The 27,128-nt window shown below is 58.3% G+C and overlaps 1 protein-coding gene across 1 annotated transcript; it reads right to left on the bottom strand.

The window, feature by feature from the left end:
- Positions 1-24,311, bottom strand: GGT5 (gamma-glutamyltransferase 5). Its single transcript, XM_043996753.1, is given in 15 exon segments — positions 1-1,769; positions 1,955-2,044; positions 2,046-2,066; positions 2,551-2,669; positions 5,390-5,496; positions 6,864-7,060; positions 7,653-7,789; positions 10,121-10,267; positions 11,126-11,283; positions 12,845-13,037; positions 14,346-14,441; positions 15,070-15,200; positions 23,058-23,244; positions 23,728-23,890; positions 24,218-24,311. Coding segments are annotated over 13 exon segments (2,001 nt in total). The 5' UTR covers positions 23,225-23,244; positions 23,728-23,890; positions 24,218-24,311; the 3' UTR covers positions 1-1,331.
- Between the last annotated feature and the right edge of the window lie 2,817 nt (positions 24,312-27,128).

Below are 27,128 nucleotides of genomic sequence, written 5' to 3'. Positions count from 1 at the left end.
TTTTTCATTACATTTCTACATCCTCTATAAGCACACCTGTCACTATGATGTTTAAGTCCAGGCGTGGTTGCCCCTCTGTCCTCGACAGTAAAATAATATACACATTTTATGGAAATAAATTGGAGATATGCCGATAACAACAACAACAAAGCAAACACCACAACGAACTGTGCCCCAGACACATAGCTTCTCCGGTTTGGCTCTGCTTGAGCCCAGTGGTTCAGAATGTGGGCAGAGGAGCTGACCCAGGTCCTGGCTCTCGTGCCCTCCCTTGTGTAATGTGTCGTTTCTATGTGTTTGTGTCCTAATCCCACACGGTAACTGGAGGAGCAGGTGATTAAAGCTGGGCCCTGACTGAGCCTGGGGTTGCCGGCCCATGACCTGTGACCTATGGACCCCCCAGGAAGGTTTGCCTGCCTGACAGGGCAGAAAGCAGAGGATTTCTGCACCCAGCAGAGCAGGTGCTGCTCCCACCAAAGAGGCTGCTGAGCTCCCGGCCAGGGGGATGGAGATGGACTTAGCTCTTACGGGAGCCGCTTATGGAGGTGAGGGGAGCATCAGCCTATGCACACTGTTCCTTTTATAACTGGCAGGTCTTTGTTAAGGGTACCATTTTCAATAAGGGTTCTGAGAATTTCTAAGGCATAGGGAGAAAGGGGGCAGTGAGACTTGGGGAAGAGCAGGCTCATTCCCAGGAAGTTCTGGGGGTCAAGATTCTTGAGAACAGAGTGTTGGTGGGGGAAGGGGTGTGTGTGAAGGCACCATACTAAATGCCGGGGGAGCAGCTGGGACTGAAGGACTTAGAGGCAATGGGTGACAGTGTGATGAGAGTTCTGGGCCCTGGAGTCCAGCAGCAGACATTTCTTAGCTGTGTGACCCTGGGAAAGTCACTTCAGCCTGTGTGCCTCAGTTTCCTCATCTGTAAAATGAGCTGGGGAAGGACATGGTAAGCGGCTCCAGAAAACCCCAAAGGAGGCATGTTGTTGATAACACTGGAAATGGCTCAGCAACAACGAAAGCTGCTTAATGCTGATGACTGAGGAGAGGGGAAGTGTCCTCCCCCAGGCTGGGGGTTGGGCTGGGATGCTTCGGGTGGGCTGCCGGCCTGGCCTTCCATGCCAACTCTGTAGCCTCTCTGGCATGGCCCCAAGAGGGCGGGTGGTGATCTCGGAGAGTGTCAGCCACCTGAGCGGAAGCCTCCAGATTCAGCTCAGACCCAGGTCCTTCTGGAAGGCAGAGCTTGGACTTCATTGACCCATCTTTGAAAGTCTGAGGTCCCAGCTGCTCCCCAGGATACACAGGGACAGGTGGTCACCACCCCTCCATTTTTCTTATCTTTCTTTAAAAAACCAGCATAGGTATTGAGTGGTAATGAATGTCACGCCCACTAGGTCCGGGAGGGACAAGGAGGAAAAAGAAAACAGGAAGACGGTGGCCCCCCCAGCTGCCGCTGCTCTTGGGGAGCCCCACTGGTCACTGCTGAGCTGGTGGGATGGCAGACTGTGGGGGAGGGGGCCCATGGCTGGCCTCTCACTGCCCAGCCTCTGGGACAGCATCCTCGCCGACTCTGAGATGGAAGAGCTGGTGAGGTGGGTGTGGGGAGGGTCTGGCCCTGGCTCCAGTAGCCAGCTGCCTCCCCCCAGCTTCCTCTTGTCTGATTCGGCGTGGATGCAGCCCAGCCTGTCCCTGGCCACGGCCTGCACCACGTTCAGCCAGATCGGGGTTTCTTGATACTTGTGTCCACGATTAATGAGCCCATCCTTGACCTCCTGCAGTGGGCAGGAAAGATCTGGCGTGGGGGCTGCTAGATGCCTCCCTCCCTCCCCGGGCTGCTTCATACCATAACCCGTGAGCAGGTGCCCTTCTCTCCCTGGCATCCCCAGACACCTGAGAGGTGGCACACCGGGGAAACCCAAGGCCCAGGGAGGGGTCCCGGGGGGGTCTGGAGACTCACCTTGTCAAAGCCTGGCTCGAAGAGAACCTTGGTGTTGGGGAGCACATGGAGAATCTTGGCCTTGATGGCTTCATGGAGGTCCAGACCAAAACCATAGGTTATTCATGATGGCCTGGGGACAGGAGAGTGTGGCCGCAGTGATGGGCTAGCCTGGGCACTGGCCAGGCATCACCGGGTAAGGCAGACCTGTGCTGCCGGGGCTCCCACCGTTTAGAACTAGAGAGGCCCTTAGGTACGGCCAGGGGGTTCCGGGGCCCTTGGAGCACAGAGAAGGGCTCATGGCTGGGCCGCGGCAGCACCAGGACCCTACCCCAGCCACTCACTCATCCATCATCGGGTGCCAGGCCCTCATCAGTGGGCATCTAACACTGGGTACCAGGAATCTGGGCCAAGGAGAGCAGCATGCCTCGGGCAGGTGAGGCAAAGGCTGGGGCTGCTGGGGGGACAGACACATGGGGAGGAGCCCCAGCATGTGACCTGGCAGCCCCTCCAGGACCACCAGGTCACCTCTAGGTAGAGAGGTCAGCTGGCTGGGCCTGGGCATGGCCTGGGCTGTCAAGGAGGGCAGAGGAGACAAACACAGGAGGCTGACTCACCAAGGCCGTGGCTGGAAGTATCAGTTGCCCTCCGGAGCCCCCAATCACCAGCTCGGACTTCCGATCTTTGGAGAGCAAGATGGATGGTGCTGTGGAGGAGGGGGGCCTTTCCCCTGGAACTGAGACAGACTCGACCTCAGCACGCAGCGATCTCCCCTCGGCTGCACACAATCTCCCCTTGCCCAGGGAGAGGAGAAGTCCAGGGGGCTTCTCAGGGGCTTCCTCCCCTAAGGGGGAATTGCTGCCCCCACCCCTGGCTCTGATGACTCTGCTGGCACAAGCTGCCCTCTGCAGTCTGGGGCGGGGCAGAGCCCTGGGCACAGAGGCAAAGCCCTCCTGCTGACTGGGGGGGACAACCAGTGTTGTGGATTGTGGTCAGCCAGGGTGGCCGCTTCCCTCTGCTGAAAACAGGCTTGGCGCCACTGGTGGGGAGCACATCATTAGCTGGCATTCTATCTCTTTCTCCCTCCCTTCCCTCGATGCAAAGACTTGGAACAGTGCCAGGGACACGGGCACTTCTCTGGGCACTTAGGGGGGAGCTAAGGGACTCGCTGCTGATGCAGAAGAGCCTTCTTGAGCTGCTTTCGAGGCAGAAAGAAGGGAGGTGGGTGTCCCGGGTGAGGAAAGGAGACAAGGGTGGCTTGGCAGGATGGCAGACCCAAGGGCGGGGAAGAAGCCCCATCTCCCCACAGGGTTCTAGGGGCAGGCCTGAGAGGCTGCTATTGCTCATTGCCCCACCCACGTGTCTCCTCTTGATGCTCTGTCGATATCTGTGAGTGAGGCAGATTTACAGAGCTTTTAGAATTGGGATTTGCCAAGGAGGTAGATACAGCAAGGATTCACATACAGAACATCTCAGGCGTTTGGAGCATCCTCTCCCACAAGTCCATCCAGAATCCAGAGGGCTCATGAGGCAGAGGAAGTCATCCCAGCTCCCCCTTGGGGCCCCCTGAAGTTTTCCTTAGGTATAGCCTAGCTCAGGCTCTTTTTAAACTGAGGCAAACAGGGTGAAGTGACTTGCCCAGGGTCATACACTTAGTAAGTGTCTGAGGCCAGATTTGAACTCAGGAAGATGAGACTTCTTCACTCCAAGCCCAGTGCTCTGTGCACCTTGGTGCCCCTAGCCACCCTACACAGGGCATAGCCCTGCGCCATAGCCGATTTCAAAATTCAAGCAAATTTTCTGAGTCCTTGGGCCACAGGGATGAGGCGTCAAAGACGGAAGACTTTGGAGTCCTCACGGGCATCCTGGCAGTGTCCTAGGAGCGGCAATAACTATCGGCAGTTTATGCCAGGAGCCAAGCACACCCCCAATTCTCCCCAGGGGGCCTCTGCCACTGCATGGACAATCCCCACGGAGTTCCTGACTCACCCCTCAACAGGACAAGTGGCTTAGCTAAAGAGACTACTCAGAAGCGTCCTCAAAGAGGTGTGGGGGTCCCCAAAGTGGCTTAAGAACTTGGGGTTCACTCCTTGGGGTTCCTGGACCAGCAGGCAAACCTTAATCCTATGGATTGGTGGACCGTGGGGAACTCTAGCAAGCTGCCTTGACACATGTCATAATTGGGCAAACCTCCCGGTCTGTTTAAACAGTATAAAGACCAGACCGATGCTGGGTGTGAGGATTGTAGGGCTGCAATAATCCCTCCAGCTCCCAGCCTCAGCCCTCACCCTAGGCCACAGTGATCCGCAGATATTGCATAAGCACCCAAGGAGTCAACAGTCTGACTTGTAGAGAGACACGGGAAAACTGGCTGCTCTTCAGTTACAATTTAAAGGAAAAAGAGAAAAACTGCGCTATTTTTCCCTCTTGGACCCTGGAATCTAGGATTTCCATTAACTAGAATCGTGGGGGGAGAGTCTCCCTGGTGCATCTTGGCAGACTGCCTGTGTAGCACAGGGCCTGGGGCTGCAGAGGAGGGGCTCACAGCCCCACAGGCACGTGCAGAGTTCAGGGGAAAGGGGACTCGAGTCTAGGGCATGTGTGGGGGTGATGGGGCAGCTCATCTCTCCTGGTTAGGGGGGGGTCCTTTTGCTGCAATGCCCAAAGGAAGTCCAAACTCCTCTAACATTCTGAGGTTTCCAGCGTCACCTTCTGGTCTCGGCTGGTGAGGAGACAGAAGCTCCGTCTCCATGTCTCCCCAGAAGTGAGTCCTTTCCTTAGGCTCCTTCGGGATGGCTGGACTCCCCCTACTCCAAAGTGCAGGCGCAGAAGTGCCTCGCTGTCTTATCCAAGCCCCCGAGAGCATGACTGAGGCCCCAGTACCCTTCCTGCAGTCATTTCGGATTTCGCCCCTTTCACATTGGGTAAGCCCCTAGCTCAATGGCCCGTGTGACAGCAGTGTCCTCTCTCGGGAAAGGAAGTTACTTTTAGGGTTAGGTGGGCGATCGAATTGCAGGGTCTGGCATTTAAGAATAAGAGGGATTAGCACAAACAGCTAAAACCAAAGACAATTCCCCAGAGGATAAACCGACAATCTTCTCTCAAAAGGAGAATTTGCAAATTGTTGGCCAAGATAAGAGAGATCATGCCCAATCACTGATAAGAGAAACAACCCTGAGGGTTCACTTCACACTCAGCAAATTGGCAAAGAGGAGCCCGCAGTTGTCAGGAGGGGCTGTGGAAAGATGGACTTGGCATGGTGCTTTTTACTCTGTGCCAGCGGCCCCGGCTAGCCCTGTGCCCCAAGGTACAAAACGCCAAATGGTGCAGACTGGAAGACATTTCTCAGCATGTGAGCACACCTTTGGCTCGGACTCTGGCTCCTCTGGGCCCGTGAAGGGCTCTTGTCACAGTTCCCGCGCACACAGTAAGTGCTTCATAAATGCTTGATCTTACCTGCATCCGACAGCATGCTGGATCCCGGAGTGGTCCTCCAGCAGAGGTCTAACAGTTGGTTGTTGAGGATGAGCCCCGTCTGTGGGGAATACACCATGGAACCAAACCTGGGCAGACACAAGTAGGGGCCCGCTGGGCAGCGCCCCTCCCTCCCACGCCCTCAGACCCCACCCCGTCCCTCCCATCTGCCCCGGGCTCCTCCCACAGTGTCACTGATGGGAAGGACCCCAGATATCTTCTCGTCCAAGCCCCCTCATACTGAAGATGAGGAAATGTAGACTCAGGGGGAGAGCCAGGGGCAGACGTTGGGCTCCTGCGCCTCTGCCATCTTGGGTCGGTCATGCTGCGGTGGAGGCCAGTGTTCTGGGGTGAATCTTTGGATTCCCTGGCGCCCTCCCCAGCCCTCCTTGAATAGCCCTTTCAGGCAGGGCTCCGGAATCTCTGGGAGGACACTTACTCTTGCTAAGGACAGCAGTCTGCCTACTGGGCTCCCTCCCCACCTATGGGACACCTTTGTCTGCCCTGCCTCTGCTCCAGAGGGGGGGCAGAGAGGGGACTTGGGGGGCTGGTGGAGGAAGCCTTTCTTTCAGGGGCCCTGGCACTGGGTTCTCGCCTGTCTGATTGTCTCTTGTTTCACGCTGCCCACAGATGCCCGGACAGTGTTTGGGGCAGAAGGACATGGTGTGCCCAGAATGCTTCTCTTGGGAGACACTGCTGCGCCACAGATTCCGCCGATTTGTCCTCTAAGCCCCTCTGCCCGGCTGCTTCCTCCTCTACTGCCCAGCTCTAGGGCCACCTTCCCCGGGGAACCTTCTGGGGCCCCTGGGCCCGGCAACCACACCTGCCTTGCTGGAGCCCAGGCAGCCCCGTGGACAGCATTCTGGGGAGGGCCCCTCCTGCCCGCGTGCCTGACCCTCTTGTTCTTGCTTTTCCACTGGCCGTGCACATCAGACTCATCAACTGATGCTACCAACAACCCTGGACATGAGCCGTACCTTCATCTTCCTTCCATCTTTGTGACTGAAGTGTTGTGTTCAGACATCCAAGGCTCTGGATGCTGTGGCTCCCACCTACCTCCACACTCAGGATATGCAGGCATGTGTACATGTGATGCATGCGCATGAATGTGTGTGCACAATACATGGTGTATGCATACAGGCACGTGTGCAAAGTACATAGATGCGCATGCACACCTGTGTAGGTGTGCTACACGTGTCATGCATGTGTATGTGTGTGCCCCTACAAGGTGTGTGCATATACATGTGTGTGCATGCATGTGCGTGTGCTGGGAGGGAGGGTCCTTGCACAGGGAGGTGATTGGTAACGACTAGCCCAGTGCAGGGTCAGACCTGCCTCCTTGGCTCTGCTCCATCCCCCACCCTTCAAAGGATAAAAGCCCTCCCTCTGCTCGCTCCCACCAGCCCCCTCCTGCAGGGGGAGGTTGCCCCTTCCCCGCCGGGCCCTCTGTCCTCACGGGGTGTTGATGGTGCTGGTGGCAGACACAGCACTGCCGTCGCTGCCCAGGACAGCGACGTGGGAGGTGCCTGCCTCCTGCCCCCCCACGCTGGTTGAGCTGAGATTGTAGTAGCTGGCTGTGTGATTGCCCTGGGCGCCGATCAGGTTCCGGACCTTCTGGGCCAGGTCATCAGTCAGCAGGTCCCGGTACACCTCCTGCCGGGGGCCAGAGGGGCAGCTGAGCCGCCCTCCCCACTTTACAGAGCAGAAGACCGAGTCTGCCGCCAAGCCCAAAGTCACACTGGGAGGAAGCCTCAGAGGACAGAGGAACAGCCCGGCTAGGCTGAGTAGGTGGGAAAGCAGACTCCAGCCAGGCCCACCAAGCTAGGAATCTGAGTGGTCCAGCTCGAACCCAGCTCCACTGAACCCAGGGCTCCCTCCCCCCTCTCTGTCCCTCTGGGAGAATGACTGGGGTCGGGGGCCGTGGGCGGGGCTGACCATAGAGACAGTGTGGGGGTCCTGGGCCAAGCAGAGACATGCCCACGGGGGCCACTGTGACCTGTTGGGCCTTGTCCTCCAGCCTTGGGTCCTGGGCCCCAAGGGCAGAGCAGGGGGACCTCACTGTTCTTGTCTCTTCACAGGCCACAGGGAGTCAGCGGGGGAGCGCCAGGGCGGGGCGTCCACTCTCTGAGGAGCCTGGGGCCAGTCCCTGCCTGTCCCGAGCCTCAGTGTCCCCCCCCTGTGAAATGGGGGGGCACCGGGCTTGGGTCAAGGAGGCTGCCCTCCTGCCCCTGCTCCGGGTCCTCACCGGGGATTCTGGGTAGCTCCGAGGATCTCTCAGCTTCCACTTGAGTCCGTTGGCAAACTTGAGGGTCTCCACCACCTGGTGGTAAGTGCTGACCTTCCCCTCGAGCTGGGCTAGGGCGTCCTGGGGGAATCGAAAGCCTGGAGGCAGAGGGAGGGGAGTGTGGGGGTGGCAGCCGAATCCTCTGGGGAGCTGGGCTGGGGGTGCTGCAGGAGGCTCTAGGATGTGGAGCCCCCTCCCTGCTCTGGGACCTTGTGCCAGCTCCCCCCCACACCTTGTGGCCACTCCCGGAACTGCACCCATCCTGGGTGAGCTGCCTGGCCCTCTCCCTTGCCCCCCCCACCTCCCTTAGGAGAAGACAGTGAGGGGGGGGGCAGAGCCATGGAGCGCCCCGGTCCCGCTGTGTGAGCAGGACCTCGGGCAAATCACTTATTTCCACTTCAGCCACAAAAGGGGGACACGGATCTTCTCGCTCCCTCCCGAATTGCTGCTGAGGAACACTCCATGGGCTTTGGAAGGGAGAGTTCTTTTTATGGGCTCAAGCCTCGCCTGGGCATGTGTCCCTCGGTCAGAGCCTCGCTGAGACACCAGGGGACCGGCCGGACCAGCTCATCCTGAACAGGAATCTGTCCCCATGACAACAAGCCTCTTGAATACCTCCAGTGGAAGGGTGCTCACTCCCTTCCCTTCTCTTGATGGAGGAGGTAAAAGGGGTTTAACAGATAAACTGAGGCTTGAGCCCTAGTCAGTAGCACCTAAAAGGGTTAACAGAGAGCCGAGGTTTGTGTCCTTAGCAACAGAATGTAGCCAAGAGGGCTCAAGTGCCTATCAACGGTGACCATTAATAGCCGTGAATATTCCCAGATAACAGGACACCTAGAAACCAGATCTTAACTAAAGCGATATCAAAGACACCGAGACCCTCCAAGCCTGAGCACATCTTTAGGAAAAGGCACAGAAAAGGCCAAATGTGTCCTTAGGTTCACCTTCTGACGGTAAACCCCCAAACACCTCCAATGACAAAGGCCCCTGCTTGGGGGGTGGCTTAGGACCCCGGGAAGTCCAAATTAGGAGAAGCCTTCCCACGAACCTCCCACAAGGAGAGGACTGGGAGGATGAGGAGATAACCCGCTTTTTCTTACAACAAATAGAACTATTCTTCTTCCCATGGTGCTCTCCCTGTGGTCAGCAGTCTTTCAATAAAACTTGGGAAACTGAGTCACCGAGTCTTGTCATTCTGTGGGACACCTCACCATCAATTTGATCAATTAGTCCCCCACACACACATCACTGATGCAGCCCCCACCCTGGAGCAGATGCCTGGACTGGGGCAGCAGCTGCTACTGGGGGTAGAGGCCTGGGGAGAGCCGAGCTCGCCTGCCTGGTCTCTCCCCACCCCAGTCCCTCCTCCATTCACCCACCCAAGTGGGACCAAAGCCCAGGTCTGACCACATTACCCCCTCCTCAGGAGTCTGGTGGCTCCCTATGGCCTCCAGGAGCAAAGCTCTTCACAATCTGCCCCCCCTCCCTTTGCAGTCTTCAGACACTTGCCTCCTGTCTGTGTCCTCAGCGAGGACACCGGCCTGCGCATCTCTTGGCTCTGGGCATCATCTCGGACTCTCCCCTGCCTGGAAGGGTCTCTGTCTTCTGCTCTACTGAGTGACCTCCCTAGCTGCCTGCCAGAACCCGCCTCCTCCAGGAAGCCGCCCTGGCCCCTGCTAATTCCAGGGCTTTCCCTCTGTTCACTCTCTCGCCAGTGGTTTTCGCAGGGACTGGCTTGGGCTTTCTTTTGTGCCTGGCATACAGTAGGGGGTTAATAAGTGCTTGTCGACTTGGGTCCCTCCAGGACCTTCTGTGTCCTCTTCTTCCTCATTAAGGTTCCTTTCCTCCTCCCACATCTCTCACCACCTCAAGCTTCACTGAGGAAACTGAGGCTCCTTCTTCCTTATGGGTTGGGGGGTGGGGGGAGAAGGGAACAAGCATTTATTGAGCACCTGCGGTGTGCCAGGCACTGGGCTACGTGCTTTACAAATAAGGATCTCATTTGATCCTCACTGCTCTGTGAGGGAGGTGCTATGATTATCCCCATTTTATAGATGAGGAAATTGAGGCAGACAAGAAGTGTCGGAGACTGGATTGGAACTCAGGTCTTCCTGACTACAGGAGCAGCAGCGCGCCCCTTACCTGCCTTGCCCCCTGGAGGCCCTTCTTTTCCCCTTCTCAGGGGATCACAACCCCTAGACACCCGCCCTCCCTCTGCTCCTTGCCCAGGCCCATCCCCTCCCCCACGGCCAAAGAGTAACTTTCAGGCATCTGGGAGGATCTGACCTGGCCAAGCCTGGATTCTAGGAGGGAGTGGCAGAGTCGGCTCAGCCTGGGAGCTCTGCCTTCAGAGAGCTTACAGTCTCCTGGGGCAGGAGGAGCAGCCCGCGAGCCCCGCCCTCCCCCTCATTCCCCCCACCCCCCCTCACCTTGGAGCACGTTGAGGACAAAGCTGAGGATGGCTCCTCCTGCGGGGGGTGGGGGCGAGTACAGAGTGTAGTCCCCCAGGCTCAGGGCCAGGGGCTTGACCACCTGAGCCTGGAAGCTGGCCAGATCCTCCTTCGTCAGTGCGCTCCCTGCGTGTGGGGGGGGGGACAGGAGTCGGAAGGCTCACTTCCAGGGCCCCTCAGCAGCCGAGGGAGGGGACGGACCGGGCTAAGGCAGGCCCGGGCTCCTCCTCCGACCCTTCTGCAGCCCAGCCTGCCCCCAGCTGCCCTGGGGCCAGCCCCCTCCCCCTGTGACTGCGAATCACAGAACCCTGCTCCCCCGTCCTCCTCTACCAGGGCTAGCGTGGCTGGTAGCGGAGTCACAGCTCAGCCCCCAGGTCTCCAAAGTCCGGGCACGCACACCGTAAGCGCTTAATAAATGCTGGTTACCGACTAACCGACCTTCGGCCTTCCGGCTGGAACCCACAAACCAGGTCACAGCCTCAGCCTCCCTCTCCCCCTGGGGAGGAAGGGCCAGGAAGCAGGTGAGAGGGAGGAGAGCCCCCCGGGGGGCCTCCGGGCACAGCCCATCGCCTTGGGGAGCCTCGCGGCCTCGGATCTCCAAGCGTCCCCTCGCGCCCTCGCTAGAGGGAGCCCAGATGCTGGGGCAGACCACTGGCACGGTCAGCAGCAGGGCTGGGGAGGGAAGGGACGGTGCTCTGGGCTCACAGGAGGCGCCGAGACCTGGCAAGGGACCTACATTGCCTGTTTCCTCTTCTGTGAAATGGGACCGATTCTATTTGCCTTCCACCCTCCCCAGGATCGCTGGAGGAAAGCCCCCTGAAAGTCTTAGGGCCTGCGACCAAGGGCTGGGGCGTGGCCAGTGCTTTGAGATCCTAGGGCGAGATTTGCCCCCTGGCAGCAGAAGCAGCCTGGGAAGAGATAGGGAGCCCTGGGGCTGGGGAGCACCGGGGAGGCCCTGAGCCTGGCGCGAGGCGGGAAGCTCACCTTCCCTGGCAAGGTCAGTCAGAAGATCCTCGGCCAAAGATCCCTCGTAGAACTCATCCGCGCCCTTCTCGGCCACGATCTGCAGCGTTTGGGCCAGCGCCGGCCATGCCAGGGCCGCCCCTTCTGCCAACGGCTCCTTCCCATTGAAGAACAGCTGGCTAGGAAGGCAGAGGGCGACAGCCCCTGGCTGTTAGGGGGACTTGCCCAAGGTCACACAGCGGCAAAGCCTGGGCTGCCATTCAAAGCTCCTGACTGTCAGGGCCATATCACAGTCCCGAGCACAAGGGCTGAGCCTTGGCAGGACCATTCAGACAGGTTGGCCCCTCTAGCTGGGGGCCCCAAGCCACCTCCTCCTCCTCCTCCTCCTCCCCTTCCTCCTCCTCCTCCTCCCCTTCCTCCTCCTCCTCCTCCCCTTCCTCCTCCTCCTCCTCCCCTTCCTCCTCCTCCTCCTCCTCCCCTTCCTCCTCTTCCTCCTCTCCTTCCTCTTCCTCCTACCCTTCCCCCTCTTCCTCTTCCTCCTCCCCTCCTCCTCATTGTCCTGCTTTTCTTCCTTCTCTTCTCCCCTTCTTTCCCTTCCTATTCTTCCTCCTTCTCCTCTTCCTCCTCCTCCCCCTCCCCCCTTCAAAGGCTAGGATGCTGTGACCTGCCTTCTCCCCTTTGGTCCCTCTCCTCCCTCCATTTCCTCTCCTGAGCCTCCTCCTCCCTCTGCTGGCTTTTGTTTCCTAGGCAAGATCTCGATCTTCTCCTTGAACTCTTAGTGTGTGTCCCCAGGGCTCTTCCTGGTTCCTCTCCTTGCTAATTTCCCTTACTTCAGCCCCTTTGATGATGACTCCCGGGAGTCATATCTGCAGCCCTGACCTCTCTCCTTAGTTCACATCTGCTCACATCTGTCCTGGCTGCCAGATCTCCCCCCCCCCCCCCCCCGCAGCTTCTCGTCCTTGTCTCTGCTACCCCTCCCATCCCTTCTGTTCCCAGATCTTCCCTCCCCTGTCTCTGCAGCCTCCTTGCTCTGCCCGCCAACCTAGCTTTGGGTCCCTGGCAGGAGGATGCTTCTTACACACTGACGAGCTCCGGTCCCTGCTCTCACATCTATGCTGAAGACACCATTGACTCCATCTCTTGCCTGCCCTGGGGACCACAACTTCTCTACCTTTGGCTCTCTCTGCTCTGGCTCCTAGGCCGGGGTCCTGCACACGGAGGCTCCTGAGGCCTCCGTCCACGTCTCCTTGGGTCCAAGACAACCTCTCTGCCCGCTGTTTGGCACTGACGCTCAACAAGTGCCCCGCTCACCACATGCAAGGACGGGTCTAAACAGCAATCCCTGTGCTCCTTGTCCCCAGTTAGCTCAGGCCCCTCCTCAGGCTGCGCTCCCTGACAGGCCAGCTGAGCCCACCCTGCTCTCTCTCCCCAGAGTGTCTCCCCATGGCTCTCCCTGGCCACACCCACTGAACAGCTCAGCCCCGTGGGGCCAATGAGAGGGAGAATGCGGGGGCCCCAGTCTTGGCTCAGCCCTTTCTGTGTCTGGGAGGGGCCTGCTGTGGGGGATAGAGTCCTTACAGGTGTGAGAGTGGGAACCTTGAGAAACCCGAGAGGGTGAGCCTTGTGCAGGAGCATCAGGCTGGCCCTTGTCCCAGGCGGCTGCTAGGCTGTTCTTGCTGCACCCAGCCCACCTCTGGGCCTCAGCTTGGACCTTCTACGCCCTCAACCTGCCCTGCTCACCGTAGGCTGGAGCTATTTATGGCCTGGCTGAGCGGGCTGTTGAGGAACAAGCTCAGGACCTTGGGCACGTGGATGCCCTCTTGGAGCAGGCGCAGGGTGGGCTCAAAAAGCTGGGCCCACGGCAAGCGGCCGTGGCGCTGGTGCGCCAGCTGGTAACCTCGCAGCTCTCCCGGGACTCCGATCCAGTAGGCCCCTGTGTGGAGACCGGACAAGCAAGCCGGTCAGTGGGAGCCTTTTTTGGGGGGGCAGAGCCAGCAGGGCCGGACGCCCACAATCCAGGAAGGGACCACGCCAGAAGCCACGAGGCCAACCCAGACCTGAGAACGCTGCTTGCACATTGTCAGAGCCGGGGAGCTCCCTATCTGCCCCAGTCAGCCCGCTCCACTCTCTGGGGCCTGGCCTCAGTGAGCTTCTTTGCAGCTCCAGGCTGTGAGCCCTTCTCTGAAGGACTGATGTCACACCCCTCCCCTACCTCAGTCTTCTCTTCTCCAGGCTAAAGGAGCCCCCTTCCTTCAACCAAGGCTCTCCTCTGCATGTGGACTCCAGGCCCTTCCCTACCCTCTGCAGCTCATCCAGGCTCTTCTTGAGCTATAGCACTCAGAACTGAGCCAGGCCTTCTAGTGTGGACTGACAGGGCAGAGCTCAGGGACAGTCCCCTTCCTAGCCCTGGAAGTACTGCTCCTTCCCATGCAGCTCAAGACAGCAGCAGCAGCAGCTCTCTTGGCTGCCAAATGGCCCTGCTGATGCCTAGTGAGCTTGTGGTCCACTCAGACCCCCAGCTCTGTTTCAAGGGAGTTGCTGCCTAATGGGATGTCTCCCACCACATATTGGGAAGTTGGCTTTGTGTACCCAAAGGCAAGTCTTGGCATCTGATTAGATGCAGCTCAATGCTCTGGCCTGTAAGGATCTTTTAGTATCCTCACCGTGGCATTCCCCGAGTCAGCCATTCCTCCCAGATTTGCATCCCTCATCTGCAAAGGACAACCGTGTCATCCCTGCCTTTCAGCTGCCCAGCAGGGCCAAGCTCAGGTCTCTAAGGCACCCCACCAGAGACCTCCCACTGTACTGTCATAGAGCATCATTCCTGTTTGGCCACTGACTTTGCACCATCTTCTTCTCTAGCCCCCATGAGAACATCTGGGAGTCTTCATTGCAGAATCCCAGTGAGGAAATCACTGAGAACCCAGGGAGACGCTCTGAGACCCTCCCTGGAAAGGGAAAAGGCCCCCTGGTCTGGACAGAAGGCCCCACACCCTTGTGCTGATCTGAGGCCACAGGGTGGTCCAACAGGCCTGGCCTTAAATTCTATCCCGAGCCCTTAGCTGTGTGACCCTGGGCACCTCCCTGACTTAGTTTCCCTATTTGTAAAATGGGGATTATCATGGCTCCAGAATGCTTGAAGCATCCCCATCACCTGGATTGGCCCCTGCCCCCACTCTGGGGCCCCGTTGGAAGCCTGGGGAAGGGGCAAGGGACCTTTTGGGTGCCTGGCAAACCTCACCTTTTCCCAGCGGCTTATCTGTCTCACAGCGCTTCTGCAGACTCAGGGGGACGGTCTTGGGCACAGTTTCCCGAGCGTTGATCACTTCTACCTCTCCTGGGGACCCACAGACTGTCAGCCTTGCCCTGACCTCCCCTCCTTCACCCACTGTAGCCCCCACTGGGGCTAGACAGCCTTAGAGACGCCCTGCCACCCTCCAGGCCTGAGACTCCCTCTTCCCCAGCATCATGATCCTGTCAAGGGCTGTGACTCCCTCCTCCCCGACCAGCTCTGAGGGGATTGAGGGGGAGGTGGGATGAGACTGAAAGCCCCCCACCCTATATCTCCACTGGCTTTAATTTGGAGACCAGGGCTTTTCTGTAATTGGTGCATAGAGTTCCTAGACAGGAGAGTCCCTCTACCATTGCAGATAGCACCCCTTCTGCCCTGGAGGTTCAGGGCTTCATCCACAGCCTTCTACACTGGCTCTCCAGGCTCTTTGAAAGGGTTTAGGATCCAGGGCAGGTAAGGATCGACCAGTCTCTCCCTCCCCTTATATTACAGAAGAGGAACCTGAGCCCAGAGAAGGGAGAGGGGTGGCGGCCCCAGGTCAGCCCCAGGCTCCTTCTAGGCCCTCTCCCTGTCTGCCAGGGCCAGAGTGCCCAGAGGAGGAGGGAGCCCTGAGCCTCTGAGGGGGCTGGGCAGGGGCTCCCACAGCTCGGGGTGGGGAGGGGACCACGCCTACCTGTGCTGGCGTTGTAGATGGTGAAGATGACCCCACCTCCCAGGCCCATGCTCTGAGGGTTGATCACAGAGGTACAGATCAGGGCAGCAATGGCTGCGTCCACTGGGGAGCCATCTGACTTCAGGATATCCCTGGGGGAGGCCGAGAGAAGCCCTGTCAGCAGTGGCCAACATGGCACGGCTGGTCACAAGAGGCCAGGACGCAGGGCTCAGCTGGATGTATCGCTTCCACTAGTTTTATAGTTAGCCATGCCCCCTGCGGCCCACTAGACTTCATTCTCCAGGATGGCTCTGGGTAGCTCAGTGGGACTCAGGATGGCTCATTCTCATGAATTCAAAGCCCGCCTCAGACACTTCCTAGCTGTGTGGCCCTGGGCCAGTCACTTCACCCTGTTTGCCTCAGTTTCCTCATCTGTAAAATGAGCTGGAGAAGGAGATGACAGACCCCTTTGGGATCTCTGCCAAGAAGACCCCAAATGGGGTCACAGAGTCAGACACAGCCCTCTCCTGTGGGGGAGACATGCCCTTTGGCACTGGAAGGAGCCAGGCGTGTCTCACGCTCTGAGCCTGGCTTAGGGGTCCAGGTGTGAGGATTGCCCAGAGGGAGTGGGGGTGGTCAGCCCAGAGAAGAGAAAGCTCAGGGCTGGGTTCAAGTGTGGATAGGAGGGGTTGGTCCTGTTCCACTTGGCCCTGGGGTCAGAGCCGGGAATAATTGGGGGTGGGCAGGGAAGCTGGTTATATATTGATACAGAGCCTGGAGTTTCCAAAGTTCCTTATGTGTGTAATCTTATTGGTCCTCACACCAACCAACCCTGTGCCTTCAGAGCTAGCATCACTCCCATTTTACAGATGAGGAAACTGAGGCATAGCATGGAGGTGAAGTGACTTGCCCAGGGTCATACAGTGAGGAAGTATCCAAGGCAGGATTTGAACTCGGCTCTTCCTGTCTCCAAGTCCAGTGCTCTAAGCACCTACTGTGTGCTGGACTCTGCCCTCCAAGGGCCAACCTTCTCTGGGTGTGGCGGATACCACCCGGACAACATGTGACACTCTGAGGATGGAAAGAAGGTCCCCCTGGAGCCCAATGGGAGATGCAGTTGTAGCCAAATTCTGGAGACTCAAGTTGCCTGTGGAAATGGGGGGTTGGAAGAGGAAATGGGGGTGTCCAGCCCCCAAGGGTCCTCACTTATCTGGACCTCCCTTATCTGACCCTCAGCTCTCCTAGTACCTCCACTATCCAGAACTCAGCTGTCCTAGGACCTCCACTGTCCAGAACTCTGCTGTCCAAGGACCTCCACTATCTAGAACTCAGCTGACCTAGGACCTCCACTATCCAGAACTTAAAGGTCCTAGGACCTCCACTATCCAGAACTCAGCTGTCCTATGACCTCTACTATCTAGAACTCTGCTGACCTAGTACCTCCACTGTCCATAACTCTGCTGTCCAAGGACCTCCACTATCCAGAACTCAGCTGACCTAGGACTGCCACTGTCCAGAACTCTGCTGTCTGAGGACCTCTACTATCTAGAACTCTGCTGTCCAAGGACCTCTACTATCCAGAACTCAGCTGACCTAGGACCTCCACTGTCCAGAACTCTGCTGTCCCAGGACCTCCACTATCTAGAACTCAGCTGTCCTAGGACCTCCACTATCCAGAACTTAAAGGTCCTAGGACCTCCACTATCCAGAACTCAGCTGTCCTATGACTTCTATTATCTAGAACTCTCCTGTCCCAGGACCTCCACTGTCCAGAACTCTGCTGTCCCAGGACCTCCACCATCTAGAACTCAGCTGTCCTAGGACCTCCACTATCCAGAACTCAGAAGTCCAAGGACCTCCACTATCCAGGACTCTCAGCTGTCCTAGCACTTGCACCATGCAGAATTCTGTCTCCCCATTGCCTCCTCGATTAAGGGCTCAGCTTAGACCAGGGAAATAGCCACCTGTCAACAACTTCCTTGGGACGTCCTTGGGCCCTAGCCCACCTTACTCTAAGGTGGAGTTGGACCCAAGGTCCAAGGGCAGGGTGCTGCTCACAAGAGCCTCTGGGCTGGCCTCATCCCCTCTATGCCTCAGGGGAAGGAGAGGCCAGCCAGATGTCTGAGCCAGGAAGAGTGGCATCTCCACACCAGGTAGCACAGTGGAGCCCAGTGTTAGAGGGCGCTCCAAGCTGTCTGGTCCAACATCCATTTTACATCTGAAGAAACTGAGGCCAGAGAGGCTCAGACCTGTGTGACCTTGGGCGGGTCATTAAACCTCTGTAAGACCTAAGTCTCCTTCACTGTAAAATGAAGGCGTTAGAGCAGGTGACCCCCAGGGTCCCTCCCCTCTAGGGAGGTGGGGAGCAGAGCACCCCCAGAAGATGCTTCATCCAGCCCTTACCTGAGTCATCGTTTTATTACCATGACAGGCAGATTGGCAGAGCACTTTACAGACATGATCTCACTGTATCCCCACAACAGCCCTGGGAGGGAGGTGCACTTATTGTCCCCATTTTTCAGATAAAGAGACAGAGGCAGATGGAGGTGAAGTGACTTGCCCAGGGTCCCCCAGCTATTCCATGCATGAGACAGAACTCAAACTCAGGTCTTCCTGACCCCAAGTCTGGTCTTCTGTGCACTGTGTTGCCCCAAACACTAGCTCTATGACCCTGGATAAGTCACTTAACCTCAGCATTCTAATCTGTAAAATGGGGGAAATAATAGCACCTACCTCTGAGAGTTAATGTGAGGATGAAATGAGAGAATCATAAAATGCTTAGCCCAGTGCCTGGCATATGGTAGGTGTGCTGCGTGTCAGCTATTAGTGGAAAGGACCCGAAAGAGGAGGCGCAAAGAGGTGCGGCCTTGTGCTCTGCTCTGCTGCTGCGCCCTCAGGGCTGGGGGACCTTTCCAGGGAGGCCTCCGGAACCTCCCCCAGGCATCATCTCTAATGTGTGGCTCCTTCAAGGTGGGGGCTGCCTCAACTTCTCTTTGTATGCCTGGAGCTTGGCATGGCACGTGGAAGTGCTTGAGAAAGGCTTTTTCACTCACTCACTCATCCACTCATCCATTCATGTACTCATTCACTCACTTGTCCATGCACTCACTCATTCATTCATTCACTTACTTATTCATTCACTCAATCATTCTTTCATCCACTCATCCATCCAAGCACTCATTCACTCACTCCACAAAGGGATGGCTGCTTTCTTGAGGGAGTGACTTTGCTGTCGGTGGAGGGCCTGCTCCAACAGAGACAGGAGGATGAGATGAGGGCCACGGGGTTGGATGAGAGGCTGACTCTGCTCTCCTGTTCTTTGTGTAACCAGGGCCCCTGCCCTGGGGGTGGGTGATACTGAGATGATTCAGGGACGGGCTGGGCAGGGACATGATACAGCTTGTGGATAGTCCTCAGAGGGTGAGAGTTTCCTTTTCTTCCCCAGGGCTCCACTGAGGCTTCCAGACGGGTGAGGTCCCTGCCTGGGGTGACTGCGGGGGGCCACGGCCCAAGGCTCTCCCTGTAGACTGGGCTGGAGGGGGAGGAGGAGGACACTGAATCTGAAGCACCAGACTGGGGAGCCAGGGTCAGGGAGAGCCCCCGTCTGTGCTCCCCACTGCTCCATGTCCTTCCATGATGCTGGATGGCGGCAGAGGACTCCCTGGGGGAATGCTGCCCACTATGCTTAGTAAATGGCATGGCCCGTGGGTGCTGAGGCTGGTGGGGAGAAGTGGGCATTCAGACTGAGAAGAGAGCTGCCAGATGCGGTGCCCCTTTCATCATCTAGGGAAACATTCCATGTGCTCCCTACACGGGGCAGGTAGTAGGTGAGCAGTGCAGGTGTTAGAGACAAAGCCCCTCTTGGCGGCCCTGTGGAGGGGACCCTGACAGCTCTGCACGCACCTACCACTTGTAGTGGCTGGAGGAGCCTCTGAACTCCCTTGCTGGATACTTGATGTGGTATCACGCTGCCTGGACATAGATTTAAAGAACCCAGCTCGGGAGCCAGTTGGGCCACTGCAGGGCCTTCAGGGTGTTCTATGTCCACCTAAAGTGGTACAGAGCATAGGACAGAAAGGCTGAGGTTACGTTAGCCCAGGACACAAGAAAAGATATTTTAGGGGTGTGTGTGAGAGAGACAGCCAGCCAGAGACAGAAAGAGATAAAGGCAGACAGAGCTAGAGAGACACAGTGATGGTGAAACATGGGTGGGGGGTGGGGGGTCTTCGGAGAGGGTCATGAAACTCTCCGGGGAGCAGGGCAACACAGCCACTGACTGAATTTAATGTCAGGGTGCTGGGCATCCTAAAGTTATGTGAGGGGAATCAATGGGGTCACGGAGAGGGGACTGCGTTGAGCTGTCTCCAGGTACTTTACGGTCCCTGACTGCGGTCAATCCCAAATCAGGGCAGGGCTGGAAACTACCTTGAATGTCCAGGGATACCCTGATATTCCCAGGACCAGGGCCAGTGGGCGGGAAGCCAAGGGCACAGGAGGGGAAGGCGGGGCAGAGCCAGGAGCTCTGGCCCAGTCAGTCAGTTCCAGAGGGCTGCGAGGAGGAGATGGCATAAGGATGGGAGGGAGTCTGCCAGGCGCCTTGCCCTCCCTGAGGTCTCTGACCAACAGGAGATATTCTGTTTGGGTTTTTTTCGGCTGGACAATGGGGGTTAAGTGACTTGCCCAGGGTCACACAGCTAGTAAGTGTCAAGTGTCTGAGGCCAGATTTGAACTCAGGTCCTTTTGAATCCAGGGCCGGTGCTTTATCCACTGTGCCACCTAGCTGCCCTCAACAGGAGATATTCTGACCCAATAGCGGCTAGTCCTTGCATATACTACCACAAGCCCGGGCGGTGCCTGGCTGGGCCCATTTTATAGAAGAGCAGGGTCACCCAGCTAGGGGCTGGGTCTGCTTCTAGACTGCAGACCTGATGCTGCCTCTAACTCAGGACCACCCAGCTGCCTGTGAGCTGCACCGTGGTTTTCCTGAGAGTGTGCGAACTCCCAGAAGTGCCTGGCGTGGAGACGAGGGACACAAAACCACACCATCAAAAGCAGAAGAGATCGACCGTATGAAACTGGCGGGGGCCAGACCCCCCCCCCCCCCGACTGGTGGCGAGGCATCCTGGGTCCCAGGTCCAGCCTCCTGGCATCTGAGGAGAGCCTGGGCGGGGGGGGTGGGGAAAGCTAGAGGCCAGCTGCCCATCTGAGCCCAGTAATTTCTGCTGCCCCCTGGCCACAGCCAGCTCTGCTGGTGCGAGTCCCTGGGGGTGAAGCCGGGGTCAGAGCGGGATTGGAGATTACAGGCTGGAAGGCCCAACACCCTTGAAACCTAACTGAGGAAACCCAGACCCCAGGCTACACAATTAAGGGGGTGGGGAGCACATGTGCACACGTGCACACATGCATATGCATACACAAGCATGTGCTCACACAACGCATGCACGGTGCACACATGCACACACATGTACACTCATGCACACACCACATACTTGCACACATACATGTACAGTGTGCATGTGCACACACATGTACACTCATGCACACACCACATACTTGCACACATACATGTACAGTGTGCATGTGCACACGTGCACACTCAGAGAGCTGGTATGGCTTCTTGGTCTGTCTTTGTCCAAGCCATTTCCCAATCTAAACCTCATTTACTCAGCTGTAAAACGACGCTCTCCCAGAATCAGGCTGTCAAAGAGAGCAGGCCAGAGGTTCCCCAGGGCGCCTCTTCTGGGACCACCCAACCCACCATCTGGAGGACTCAGTCCCTGCCAAGGCCAGCAGGCAAACATCTGGAGAGTTCAGAGCTCACAATCAGCCACTTGACTCTCTTTGACAGCTAAGCGACCTGCCTCCTAGACCCGGCTCAGAAAAGAGGGAGGGAGCCGGGGTGGCTTCTGGCCAGGTGACCCCTGGTCCGCCCAAGGCATCTGACAGAACCCCTCCAGCTCCGCCATGAAAGCATGGGGAGGTGTGGGGGAGACAACAGGACAGAGAGGGCTTGGGAGCCTTATGAAGGGGTCTACGTCCTGATTGATAGGGCGCCACTGGCCCCAGCTAGGTCTGGAGGAGAGAGTGAGGCTGGCAACCTTGCATGCCCCCCTTTAAATCCAAATCACCCCCATGTTATGGTCGGTCCTTTTGGAGAAGGAAGGACAAGCAACCACCGCCACCTCGCTGGTGTGGAAGCCGTCTCTAGGGGAGGGCCTGTGACAGCCCTGTGCTGTTCAACACTTACATCAAGGACTCATGAAATGCACAGGGGCACAGGGTCAGGTTAGTGTAACAGTCAGGATCCACAAAGATCCTGACATGCTGAGCCTTGGGCTGAATCTCTAATAAGATACTTCAATAGGGAAAAATGTAGTCACCTCCACAAATCTGAGGTAAGAATGAATAGACAGCAGCTGTTCTGAAGAAGATCCTGGGGTCTGGGTTGAGCAGCAAAAACAGCCACCCCATTCTTGGGCTGCGTTAGGAGGGGAGAGTTCCCAGGAAGAAGGAGGAGATGTCCCTCTGTCCTTTCCCTGGTCAGACCTTTTCTGGAGGACTGGGGTCAGTTTGGGCCCCATGGCTGAGCCCAGAGGAAGCAAGGAGGATGCAGAGGGCCTGGCGTTCATGCCCGATGGGTGATTGGAGAGAACGGGCACGTTGGGCCCCAAGGAGAGAGGAGAGCTGTCTCCAGGCCACCCAGGGATGAGGGCAGGCAGTCTGCTTCTGCGTGGCCTGAGTACTGTCCCAGAGCAGACTGGGAGCTCCCCCGCCCAGGCGGTCTCCAGAGAGGGGCCCTCCGACCTCCATCTTGCCAAGATTTCCTCTGGGGCGAGGCTGCCCATGTTTTAGTCAGAGTCTGCATCCTGGTTAGATGGGGCAAAGGAAGCTGAGGACGGGGCCTGAAGCCCCCTGGGAATCGTGGTCAGACCCTCACCTACCCTCATTCCCTTGGGCTCCAGCGAGCCTCCCCAGCCCGGGGGCACAGTCCTTTTCACACACCGTTCCCAAGAACAGCACCCAAAGCCAGGCACGTGGGGCCACTGGGAAAGGTCAGCTGGATGCCCAGCTGAGGAGAGGCCGCGAGATCTATTGAGTGGAGGAGTGACCGGGTCAGGCCCATGCTTTAGGAGGATGACTTTGGCAGCTAGAGTCAGGGAGGCCACTTAGGGAGAGTCATTGCACTGGGCTAGGTAAGAGACCGCTGTGGGAGCAGAGGGAAACTCTGTCTGAAGAAGTGACTGCCCTTGGTGACTGCTTGGGCATAGGAAGGGGGGGTGACACCGAGGTCATGAGTCTGGGTGACCAGGGGGGTGAGACTGTGCTTGACAGAAAGAGGGAAAGGCGGAGGAAGAGGAGGAGGAGGAGGGGGGGGGAGGAGGAGGAGAGGGGAGGAGGAGAGGGACCTCAAAGCCTTCCTCTTCCTGGCATCTGAGTGTGATGGGCTCCGGGGCCATCCAGGTGGAAAGCACTTGGCACTGTGTGCCTGGAGCTCAGGCTCAGGCTGGGCACCCAGGTGGGGAGGCACGAGCTTGTCAAAATGAAGTGAAGTCAAGCAACCTGGGAGATGTTCCCAGGCCACTCCAGGCTGTCACCTCCTGGGACCCAGAGCCCAGAAGCAGCCTCTCTTTTCAGACAAATGATGCCAGGTCCTTTTGTCTCCCATGAGTCTTTGGCATTCCCTGCCCTGGACTCGGTGAGGGGGTCCTAGAGACCACTGCCCACCCCACTTGCCCACTGGCTGATAGCTGTGGCAAGTGGGAACATCTGTCCTGCACAGCTGGGCCGAGAAGAGCCAAGGCTCTGCTTGGGGGGGGGCATGGCTGGAGGGGCTGTTCCTGCCCTTAAATGAGCCCAAGCACAAATGTGGGTCCTGGTCCTGACTGAACCGGCCCCCAGCCCCGTGCAGACTTGGACATTGGTCCTGAGGGAGCCCGGACACCTGAGCCAGACAGCGAGGGGAGCAGCCTGTCCTGGGCAAGGTCCTCCCCCAGTCAGCCCCCACTCACCTGCCAATGTCTGAGCAGTTCTTGGCGTCAGCCGCTACAGCCGCGGTGGGGTAGCTTTTCGTGCATGGACGGCGTGGGGCCAGGATGCTGGCAGACACAATGATGGCCACCAGGATCCCCAAAGCTAGCAGGAGGAAGGAGGCTGTGCGAGCCCCAACCTTGGCCATCTCCAGGGTGGCCTGAGTCCCTGGAAGGAGAGAGCTGAGGTCAAAAGCAAGTTGGGACCCAAACTCCAACGGCCCCCCTCTACAGCCTCCTGCCTCCTCCTGGTCCTCCCTCTCTCCTCTTCTCCCTCTTCCTCCTCCTTGTCCTCCTTCTTCTCTCCTTCTTCCTCCTTGTTCTCCCTCTTTCCTTCCCCCTTGTCCTCCCTCTCTCTTTCCTCCTCTTAGTTCTCCCTCTCGCCTCCTCTCCTTCCTCCTGGTCCTCCCTCTCACCTCTCCCTCCTCCTCTTCGTCCTCCCTCTTCCTCTCTCCTGCCTTCTCGTTCTCCCTCTTTTCTTCCTCCTCATCCTCCCTCTCTCTCTCCTTTTCTTCTTCTCCCTCCTCCCCCTCCTCCTCATCTTCCTCATTCTCCCTCCTCCTTCCTGTCCTCCCTCTCCCCCTCCTTCTTGGCCTCTTCCTCCTCTCCCTCTCCCTCCTCATCCTCCCTCTCTCCCTGCTCCCCCCTCCACCTCTTTCTCAGGGCCCCCAGGAGCCGGCTGCCTTTCTTCGGTAGGATGGTAGAGGGGCTGTCCGGGACGGCAGCAGCAGTGCCCCGGCTGTCTGGGGAGGCTTGCAGCGGCTGTTTCCCCTTCTGCATCCTGCCTCCGGCTCCCCTAGGGTGCAGCCCCAGCTCTGGGCGGGCAGAGGGAAGGCTTTGGCAGCTGTCCCCCTCCCATACTCTGCTGGCCAGCAGCCACCCCCACCCCCGGGTGTTTTAACCACTTCCCCACTGCCTGACCGGGAGCTTCTCCCTGTCAGCCCCGCCCCCAGGCGGGGGCCTTCCGTGGCCACCCCCGTGGGTCTCTGGCTCAGCGCGACTCTGGGCAGGTCGGTCCGACAACCAGCAAACCCTGATCAAGCGCCTGTTGTGCGCTGGGCATGGCGCAAAGCCCCAGGGAGACAAGGCAGCCCCTGCCTTCAAGGAGCGCACAGTCTAAAGGGGGAGACAGTGATGCTGACCGGCTAAAGGCAGGCCAAGTGGGAAGGAAAAGGAGCGCTGCTCAGCGGGGAAAGGCTTGCCGGCGACTTGGGGGAAGGAAGCGGGCTGGGGGGCAGCCCCTCTCTGGGCCCCTGGGGTTTCCTCTGTACCGTCAGCTCGCTGACCCTGCGGAGCCCAGCTGCCCGCTCCAGCGGAGGGAGAGAGCTCCTGGCTTCTTTCCAAAGCCAGTGGAGGGGCCAATCACCGTCCTCCACCCTTAGTGCTCGTCTCCACGGCCGCCACCTGAATGGAGGGCGGTGAGGAACTGGCTCCCTTTGGTCTGTGCTAGCCCAGCTTCAGCCCCGCCCCGGGGCACACAAGGGCACCTGATTGTTGTCGTTGTCGCTGCTGTTGTTGTTTGTGGTGGCGGCGTTGTGCTTGCCGCTGCTCAGAGAGGGGCTGACACTTGCCCAAGGTCACACAGCCAGTAAGGGTCGGGTGCCCTGGCCCCGAGACCAGCAGCTCCTCACCACACCTGGAGACTCGGGAGAGAACGGGGGAGACACTGAGAAGGGAGACGTAAGAGCCAGGGAGGATGGTGACGGCCAGCCAGAAGGCTGTCGGGCATCAGGAAGGTCGACGCCCAGAGCGAGGCCAGCCACCCCACGCACAGTTACGGTTTTGACACGGTTAGGAACCCAGCAGGTGCAGGGAGTGTGGCGGCTCTTGGTTTAACGAGACCATAGTGTAGGTTTGATGAAGGATCTCCTGGTAGCAGGCGCGATGGATGGCTCATCCTGAAGGGTGAGCATTCGTTCCAATGAGTGAAGAGGTCTCCAGTGGAGTGCCCCAGGGATCAGCCCTGGGCTATTAACCTCTGTATCAATAGCTCGGACAAAGGCACAGAGGACCCCAGGCTGGGGGCGGATTGACAACCCCATGAGTGACAGGGTCACTATAGGATTGAAGATGAAGTTCATTCGGGAGAAATGTTCACTCTTGTACTTGGGCACAAAGCCTTAACCCACAAGTTGAGGAGATGGGGAAGGTATCCTTAGAAATCAGTTTGTCTGGAAAAGATTGGGGGGGTCTTAGTGGACCCCCACCTCCACTGAGTCAGCAGCAGGATGTGGCAGCTGCAGCAGCCCTCCGGACTTAGGGTTGTCTTGGGGAGGCAGGACTTTCAGAAGGAGGGAGGTGAAAGTCCATCCCACTGGCCTCTACTCTCCTGAGACCTCATCTCTGGTACCAGGGTCAGTTCTGAAGACCCTGGCATAAGAAGGTCCTTGGTAAATGGAGAGTGTCCAGAGTGGGGATGTGGGGGAGGGGAGTCAGGATGGGGAAGAGCCTGGAGCCTGGGCCAAATGAGGACCAGGAGGAAGGGAAGCTGATGGTTTAGGCTGCCTTGAGAGGTGGTGAGCTCCCCATCCTTGGCTGTCTCCAAGTAGAGCCAGCTTTGTGGCTCCTGGACCCTGAAGATGCTAGGCAGCAACCACTGGCCATGAGCCTGAGCATCTGTCCTGAGATGACCTGGAGGTCTTTCCCAGGGTCAGGAGCCCTGAAACAAAGGGACAGTCAGCTGTGGCCACCAGAGCCCCCAGGGCTCAGGCACTGCGGCGCCAAGTGCCATTACCACACACCACATTCCGGGAAAGGCATGATGTCCTCACATCCCTGTCCAGCCCAGGAAGGTCAGGGGACTGCCCTGCCTGTGTGTCTCCCTCCCTCAGCCCCAGACAAGCACGGCTCCCTGCAAAGGCTGGTGGGATCCTGGCCAATTGCTCCCCACGCTAGGCTCCAACCAGGTCTGTGAGGCGGGGCCTTTTCTGTCACAGGGCCAGTGGGGGCAGGGCAGGGGCTCCTGCTCAGAGCCTGCAGAGAGAGCTGAGGAAGAGGGGTAGCACTAGTGCACACTAGAGCTCGGGACGAGCAGCAGCCGGGTGCTCTCCTGGTGCGGCCCATTCCTACCTGCCCGGAACATCGAGGTCCTCTTCCTGGCAAACTCCTCTGGGAAATGGGGAGGGGGAGAGCAGCACTAGGGTCTCTGTGGGCATGCCCGTGTGCCCAGCACGCACGCAGCGCATCTCTAAAGCTACCCCAGACCTAGAACATCACAGCCCCCTCCGTGGAAGGGCCTGGAATCTTGGTGCCCTGGTGACACTGCCCGGACTTTCCCTTTTCTTAGCAATCTGAGAAGCTGCTCCGAGGTTGCAGAGGCCACTCTGCCCATTGGGTCGGAGGCTGAGGAAGATGAGCCCCGGTGTGCTGCTCAGGAGGTGCCCCTTGGCCAGGGGACCCCCACGTGGCTTGACCTCACGGAATCCTGACCCCCAGGAGCCTGGGCATTGGGTCCTGGGAAGTGTTCTAGGGCCCAGCTGTTAACAGGGTGGCCCTGGTGGCTTTGGACCGGAGGGGCCAGAGTAATTTTCTCATTCACTCAGCCAGGGGTGTTTGGCATTGGGCATGTGAAGGGGGTTGTGCCAACCATTGGGACAGAGAGGTGAGAACCTGACTGCCCCCCTGCCCCCCGCAGTTGTGGGGTAGTCACCATTGGGAAGGTTAGCCCTGGCCCACATAGCTGTCCCCACCCCCCCACCCCCACATTACCTGAAACTACAAGGAAGTGGGAGAGACAGGGCAAGCTTCTTAGAGGGAAGGGGTGGGGAAGACCATGAGATAGGAAGGAACTCCAGGCATTAGAAACAGCAAGAGCCTAGGGCCAACTGCAGAAGTCTCTGGGGTCCCGAGGACTGGAGGAGGCGGCTGGAAAGGGATGGTGGGGCCAGGGAGGGGAGTCTGAGGCGGAGTCTTGGGGTGAGCCCCTCAGAAGGGGTCTCTCAGTCACCTCTAGTACAGCCCTGACCTGCTAGAGAGGAATCCCCTCCTAGGACACCCCCGGTGGCCTGTTCAGGTTGGACCCCATCCCTCCCCTGGCCTAGAATTGACTGTAGC

Source organism: Dromiciops gliroides, chromosome 3 (assembly GCF_019393635.1).
Source record: "Dromiciops gliroides isolate mDroGli1 chromosome 3, mDroGli1.pri, whole genome shotgun sequence".
Lineage (NCBI taxonomy): Eukaryota > Metazoa > Chordata > Mammalia > Microbiotheria > Microbiotheriidae > Dromiciops > Dromiciops gliroides.
Note: the sequence above shows the minus strand (reverse complement) of the source record. Positions and strands in the feature narration are given on the sequence as shown.